At 31.0% G+C, this 8083-nt stretch overlaps 1 protein-coding gene across 1 annotated transcript; it reads left to right on the forward strand.

The window, feature by feature from the left end:
- The first annotated feature begins 313 nt into the window (after positions 1-313).
- LOC142614602 (protein trichome birefringence-like 38) lies at positions 314-6284 on the forward strand. The gene is made up of 5 exons (XM_075787157.1): positions 314-609; positions 3704-3875; positions 5086-5261; positions 5367-5525; positions 5993-6284. The coding sequence occupies exons 1-5, from the start codon at positions 314-316 to the stop codon at positions 6282-6284; spliced, it is 1095 nt and encodes a 364-aa protein (XP_075643272.1).
- The last annotated feature ends 1799 nt before the right edge of the window (positions 6285-8083 follow it).

Genomic DNA, 8083 nt, shown 5'->3' on the forward strand with positions numbered 1-8083 from the left:
TCATTCTACAAGTTCTTGTCGGGTTGGATGTAGAGGCCAAAGTTTAAGTCTTCACGGTCAAAAAGAGAGATTTACACACATATATGCTACTGAAAAGAAACAGCATTTATTTTTGGCTTTTGCTCCGTCTTAAATTGCAAACATAGTAGCTGATTTGTCAAATACGTTATTAACAGGTTGTCTAGTTTTATATGTTATCAAATTCACAACCAGACAGATTGACTCTCTTTCTCTCTCTCTGTGCACACATATATATATATAGATGCTAATCTTTGTCACTCTCTTTCACTCTTTTCCTCAGACAAAACAAAACATGGGTTTTGTAACTCAGAGATTGTGTTCCATCCTGGTGACCTTCTTTGTGATTTTTTCAAGTCTTTGTGTAGCAAACTCAGAACAATATCATAGCAACCATGTGAGGTTAAGAAAACAAGAAGTAGCAAATTGTAACGTTTATGAAGGGACTTGGGTGTATGACAATTCATACCCTCTATATGAATCTTCAGCTTGCCCTCATATCCGCAAGCAATTTGATTGCCATAAGTATGGTCGACCTGATACTCTCTTCCTCAAATATAGATGGCAGCCCAAGGGATGTGACATACCCAGGTACTCTTTCTCTCTGTGCAGTGTGTGTGTTAGGTTGCTTTAAATTTTCTCTTCTGATTAGTGATTTGTCAATGACTAATTGGACTAGTGACATTGCATGGCTTATATGGAGAAAATAAGTTCAAATCCTGGCTTTGTTTTATGGGTAAAGGAATTCAGGATTTTAAGGAAAAAAGTTACTTTGTGCCCCTATTAGGCAAGTGATTGCATTGCACATACCAAGTATTTCTCAATCTTCTAGTAATTGGCTGCTTTTTTTTTTTTTTCCCCTTAATATGGTTTATGTATAACCCTTGTGATATGATTAGCCCAAAAAAAAAAAAAAAAACTCTTGTGATACATTTTTTTTTTCATTATATAACTATATTTTTGTTCAATTTTATTTATTTTTAAGTAAAATAAATTATACTAAACTAACACTATATTTTGGAAATTAAAATTCTTAAGTACTCTTGGAGTAGGGAAAAATGATGCTCTCCCCTCTCATATTTATAGTAGACATCTTCATGAATTTAATGAGTAGACATCATTATGAATGTGAGAAAAAGAGACATTATTCTTTATATTTCGATAATACCTAAAAATTACTCCTAAATTTTGATGACTTTTGTTCGAGGACTTTTGGGCACATATGTGTACCATGTTTTTGCAGCCTCAGAGTACTATTACCTTTGTCGACCTTAAAAGAATTCAATTTTTTTTTTTGCTGAATTAAAAAAATGCAATCAAATCACTTTTTTTAATGAGGATATATTTTTTTTATTCGGAAAAAATAGCCTGTAGAAAACTTCCCTCCTTTCATGGTTGTAGTATATTCATGAAAAAGAACTCCGATCCAGTGGATAAAATTGGAACACATGGAAAGGCATTTATATATGAATGTATGATCTTTCAGTCATGCATGTACCAAAAAATATGACAGAATGTAAAAGTACATATATCAAAAGAAGGTATACATTGTGGGTTTCAGTTAGCTCAACTGGTAAAGTTTCTGATGATTAAATAAGAGATCTGAGGCTCAATCTCTGCCAATTCATTGATGTTTTGATTTGATGATAATGAGCTATCATCAAGAGCGGACGTCATAGGTCGAAATTTTCTCTCAAAAGAAGGCATACATTACTTTGCATATCTTAGGGTACATTTGGTATACTGAATAGGAATTATGACATGAATTGTAATCTTTATTATTAGAAATAAAATGTGTTGTAATATAATAATTAAACATATTCATAAGTTTGGTTGTGAGTTATAACATTAGAATAAAACTTAAAATTTATTTTAGAAAATATCTTACTCATACAATTATATCTCTTTAAAAAATTGTTATTTTTTAAATTTAAGAGAGATATATATTATTTTTTATGATTTTTTATTTTTATAATTGTTATATGTATATGGAAATTTTGTTTACTTAAAAATATATTAAAATTTGAAATTATTGCACTTATTAAGGAATATCTAATACAACCCTTTTAAAGAGGAATAATTATTCCTCATTTTAACGAATAACTATTCATAAGGAATGATTATTCCTTGAAATAAAAGCATAACCAAACTAAATAATAGCTAAACTATAATAATAACTATTACATTATAGTATTTATAACAGTTTACCAAACATGCCCTTAGATTTTGTTATGTGGATGAAAGACGTTCCATCATGAGTTTTATTTTTTATTTTTTTGTAATCCAGTCTGAAATAGCAAGTTTTAATTAATATAAATAACAATTTCTTTTTCCTCAACAAAAAAGAAAAAAAGAAAGAAAGCCTACATATCCAATGTTTCAGATCTTTTTGACTTTTTCCTTAATTTTTCCCCTTAATTCTTATTGAGATTTGTGGTTTTATCTTCATCTTTACTGGAATAGGATTTTTTAGTGTTAACTTTCCTATACTTTTTGAAATACTCCTAACATGTATAAATATTAATAAATAAATAAAACAGAGGACTAATAAGGACAATAATAATTTTTTAAATTAAATCTGAAGAAATAAAATAAAAGTCCTTGAAAATGTGGTGTTTAATATTAGCACACTCTTGTTAGCAATGTAACTATATGTTTATATTTTAGAATGTACGTGATCATGTTTTTATTTTTAGTCAGCATCTTTCGTCATTCTTCACTCACACACACATACATATATAATCACTTGCATTTGAGGTAAGATTGACATTCAAGGCAAGCAACACGAGGATGGTAGCAGTGCAGAAGGAACAACAAAGCAATCCATGGCTGACACATATCTTCTATCCTGTGCACTTTCGACGATAGAATATAATCCTCATGAAAATCCTAAATGTATTATAAATTTGACTACATAAAATTTACAAACTAACATTGTGATAGATGTGATTGGTAGGTTATACGGTATTATGTTTGAATTGATACCCAATGATTGGTGATACATCAATTTGTAAATTTTATGTAATAAAATTTATAATATCCTTAACATTATCCAAACTTTAGAGAGATAAATTTAACATGACTAAGAAAAATAGATAAGTAGTTCCTCCCATCAAAAATAGGGGGAAGATTGATGGGTATTAAGGAGGAAATTCAGTACATCATATGTACTTCTTATTTTGGAGGCTTTGTGCCCATACTGTCTTAAACATCCTAAAATTTGGAAATGGCATTTACAAGTACAACTGCTTTGTGAATTACTTTGTTAAATGGAAGTTGAACAAGTATAAGTTCATTAGCATATCTAACCTCACTAAAAAGTACTTCATACCCTAGAAAATTTTCCCTTATGAATACTATTTGCAAAATATTTTATTCTCTTTTATATTTGGTTTATTTTTTTCGAGAAATAGTTCATTTATTTATTTTTTAAATAAATACTTTAGGAGTTGAATCTATGAAATTGTTTGAATGAACATTTACACGATAAAGACATTTCTTCATCTTCTTGTTGTTTTTACCTAGGCTTTGTAAGACAAACATCCTCAGCATGCACATAATTTAGTTTGTCTCATAAATCTTTTTGTGAAATGAACAGACTCTAATTATTTTCTTTCTTTTGGATTTGTGCTTGTTAAGTTTTACTAATAATAGAACCATGTTTCCTATTGGGAAAACATTGCAGATTTGATGGTCAAGATTTCTTACAGAGATTTAAGGGGAAGAACATTATGCTTGTAGGGGACTCCATTATTGTCAACCAGAAGGAATCTCTAGTATGTTTGCTTCATGCTGCTGCACCTAATTCCAAAATCATAGTGGGGGGCAATGACCTGTTTACTAATACAACAATCGAGGTAAATGAACTAGCTAGAACAATAAATTTTCATTAGCTTCTCTTTTTCTCATGAAATTAATATTTAGGTTTCACATATTATTTGAAGAGTAGTTCTAGTGTCACAACAAAATGTGTAATTTATGCCACAACTTGCCATGTGGCGAGTTGTGGTTGGTGGAAGGGTGATGGTGGGCCTATGTGAGAACACCCCTCCACTAATCACAACTCATCACATGAGTGAGTTATGCGAGTTGTGGCACAAGTTGTGCCTTTTGTTGTGGCACCAGACTTTTTCTTATTTGAATGTTGGTGTCTTTGAAGGTTAAGACTAGCATGGTAACAATGTTACAGCTAACATGCTAATAATGTTTCAATAAAAAGGTTGTACTTAATACATAAAACTCCAAATTTTTTGAAGTCTGAGAAGAGGTTGACTAGTAATGTTTCAATGGAATATACAAAAACCTAATATTGATGTCCAAATCCTTTAGAAGCAAGCAAGGATCAGAAACAGTGGCGGAGCCACATTATAGGTTCCTCCCCCCCTCCAAAATTTGAAATATTTTAATATCCTATATATATATATATATATATATATATATATATATATGTTATAAATCGGTTAAGGTGGGCCAAAGAAAAATGAGATTTGCCCCCCCCCCCCCCCCCAATTTGAGTTGCTCTCCAATAACATTAGAAAAAAAAAAGGCTTCCCCCAAGAAAAAACAAAAATAAATAGCTTAATCTTTCGAAAACAAATTTGTATATAAAAAAAAAAGGTTACAGAAGGATCATCCATTATTATTTTTTCCCTTTTTTATCTTTTCATTTATACATCCAATCAATTAAGTTACAAGACTCCTGACTCCATTATATTTAAAAATTTAATTATTTTTCTCTTTGGATTATTTTCCGTACATTTTTAGAGTAAAGCAGACAATTTATGTGAACTCATTAAAGTTTAGAAAGATTATGTTCATTAGAAAAAAAAATTAGGAAAATAACAAGTTCTTACTAATCTAATTGTATATGAATATGTTTTGTATTTATCTAAACCGATTTATGAATTCCATAGTTTGGCCCCCCTCAAGCCAAAATTCCTAGCTCTGCCACTAATCATAAACTTTAAGTTACGTAATTGAATGCTTTATTACTATAAACTTGAAGTTTTCCATTGATTATGAGCAATACAATGGTACAATACCTAAAAATTGGATTGAATTTTGCAGGACTATGGAGTTTCAATTCTGCTATTTTTATCTCACTACTTTGTGGACATTGAAGAAGAAGTTATGGGTCCAGTATTAAAGCTTGATTCCCTGAAAAATGGCAAAATATGGAAAGATATGGATGTTCTGGTTTTCTACACTTGGCTTTGGTGGTACCGTAGTGGAACTAAGAAACCGTATGAGCTTTATAAAAATGCATTTTTGTATCAATTTTGTGAGAAATACAAGAAGTAGAATGTGAGTTTGAAATAAGCTTGTGATTGCCTTCTTATTGATTGCAGATGGGATTATATTCGAGATGGTGACACGATTGTCAAGGACATGGATCGTATGGTTGCTTTTCGCAAGGCTTTGACAACTTGGGCCAAGTGGGTTGATACAGATGTGGATCCAGTAAAAACTAATGTATTTTATCTAGGAATTTCACCTTCCCATTACAAGTAAGTTAGTTCCCTTTCTCTTTCCAACTTCAATTTTGAAAAGTAAATTATACTTTTGGGCTGAATTTTAGGTATAAGTTCCTTTAAATTTAAAAAGTTTGAATTTGGTTCCTAAAATTTCAAAACTGGGACAATTTCATCCCTCTTCTTATGGGATCGGTTCAATTTTAGTTCTTGGAATATGTTGTTTGTTCAAATTTGGTCCCTTCGTTGGTTTGATTTAGTCCCTAAAAAATGGGGTGCCTTAAGTATGCCGTCAGGCACATAAATAGAAAAATAAATGGAGGAACCAAATTATTCTAATTTCAAAATTTATAAGGACTAAATCCAAATATGTTATATTTGAGGGATCAAAATTGGACCTACACCAAATTATAAGGACAAAAATTACGATTTATCAAATTTTGAAAACTGTCATTGCATCAGCAAATCTTATATTGACGTCTATCTCTCTTGCGTCAAATTAGTGGCACTGACTGGAATAAGCCAGAAGTGACAAATTGCGCAAATGAGACAACACCCATAAACGGGTCAACTTACTTAGCTGGTTTGCCATCAGCGGTACATATAGTGAAGGGTGTCTTAAGTACAATAAAGAAGCCTGTTAATTTGCTTGACATAACCACTCTCTCACAACTAAGAAAAGATGCACATCCTAGCACTTATAATGCATACAAGGGCATGGATTGCACCCATTGGTGTGTTGCTGGGCTTCCAGACACCTGGAATCAACTTCTGTATGTAGGTCTCACTAATTGAAAGATTGTTAGATCTATGTATACATGGTATAATTCTTAATTTTGTTCATATGTAATTGATTTATTGATTTGGTGGTTATGAGAATAATCACAATGTTAAATGAAAAGGTACCTATTGACATGATTCACGAAAGTATGAATTTCTAAATTTTAAAATCCCTATTACAATATTTTTGTTAAGTACAAGGATGCTATGGTTACACCATTTTTTCTTCCTTGTAAGCAAGTTGAATGCCAATTACCTATGCAAAAGCATAACTGGAAAGGTCATTCAAGAGAAGCCAACTTCTGAGAACTTAAATAGAGGGACTGAAGGGGAAAACAGTATTGAATATTCAATTTAAGTTCCATGTCCTTAAAGGGTAAAATATTAACATTAAATATTCAATTTAATGTTAGTATTTTACAGAATTGTGAAATCCTGAAAGGTAAAATGTTGTAGTAACAAGGGATGACCATTAGGCAAGGCAGGGTTGAGTTTGGACTTTGGAGTGCCTCATCCCTACATCTTCTTCTTCTTCTTCTTTTTTTTTTTTTTGGCTAAAGCCTTATCCCTACATTGCCTTCTCTTTGGAGCGAGGAAAATCTGTGTAGAGAGATTAGTATAAAGAGGCCATTTAAAATTTTTAATAGCAAAACAACATGGCTTGTGATTGAATGTGTATGGAGCATTTTGTTGCATTGGTGACCATACAACTTTTAATTTTATTTATTTATTTAAATACTAATACATTAGAAGTGGTAAACTGTGTGTATATATATATATATATACCCATCGTAAGAACCATATAGGATGGCGTATATACCCATATGATCCTTGTGACTCATTTTGTAAGCAGTAATAATAATAAAGAATCTAATCCAACCTTAATTTTGGGTGAACCACGTAAATTAGATATCCTTGTGCCTGTATATTTTGACACTTTCTAGTTGCTTGTTGAGGAAATTGATAATGTTTAGAAAAATAATATAACTTTGAGGCCTGTTGAAAACACTTCATTCAAAGTGATAATTACCTCCAACACTCGAAAGAGTTTGTTGCCGAGTTAAGTGCATTCCATTTCCAGGATACAATAAGTTTGAAGTTTCCTTCTAAAAGAATTTCTTAAGAAAACTATGTTTTAGGCCAAGAGTTGTAACTCTTCGATCATTTGAGTTTACACCTAATCTTAAATAAATGACTTTGTCTTTCTCAAAAAAAAAAAAAAAAAAAAAGACTTTGTAGTGTAATTTATAACCTTTAAGAAAATAGTTGCTTTTAAAATCAATTATTTATGTATCAGAAAATAACTTTTAATAAAATAAAAAATCATCATTCAATCTTGATCATACGTACATTAATCATATGAAATAGGATCTTCTCCCTTAATCTTATGAAATGGAGAGGATCGTAATATAATTTATTGTGCCCTTATACCTAGTACAGTAGACGCTACAACATGTGGTTTTTTGATGCTGTAAAAGGTTGATGAAAATGTGGTAGTTTTACAGTGTAGAAGTAGAACTAAGAGCATTTGCAATGAGCTCAACAAGTCTCTTTTTTCCCTAAAAATGTGATAATCTTCCAAAATTTCTATTTTTCCAATTATTGGAATACTACAGCTTTGCTAAATAAGTTCTCCTCAATTTGTTTTGAAAGTCCCAATTATCATTTTGCGCAAAGCTAGTTAATTAAGAGACTCCATTTTATTTTATTTTATTTTGTCTAGCCATCCTTGCACACATACACCCTTAGACCTAGAGACTCCAATTTCAAGTTCTACTCTAAGAGAACTTTCTGCCATAACAATTATGAAGAAA

The sequence above is a fragment of the Castanea sativa genome, chromosome 11 (assembly GCF_040712315.1).
Source record: "Castanea sativa cultivar Marrone di Chiusa Pesio chromosome 11, ASM4071231v1".
In the NCBI taxonomy this organism is placed as follows: domain Eukaryota; kingdom Viridiplantae; phylum Streptophyta; class Magnoliopsida; order Fagales; family Fagaceae; genus Castanea; species Castanea sativa.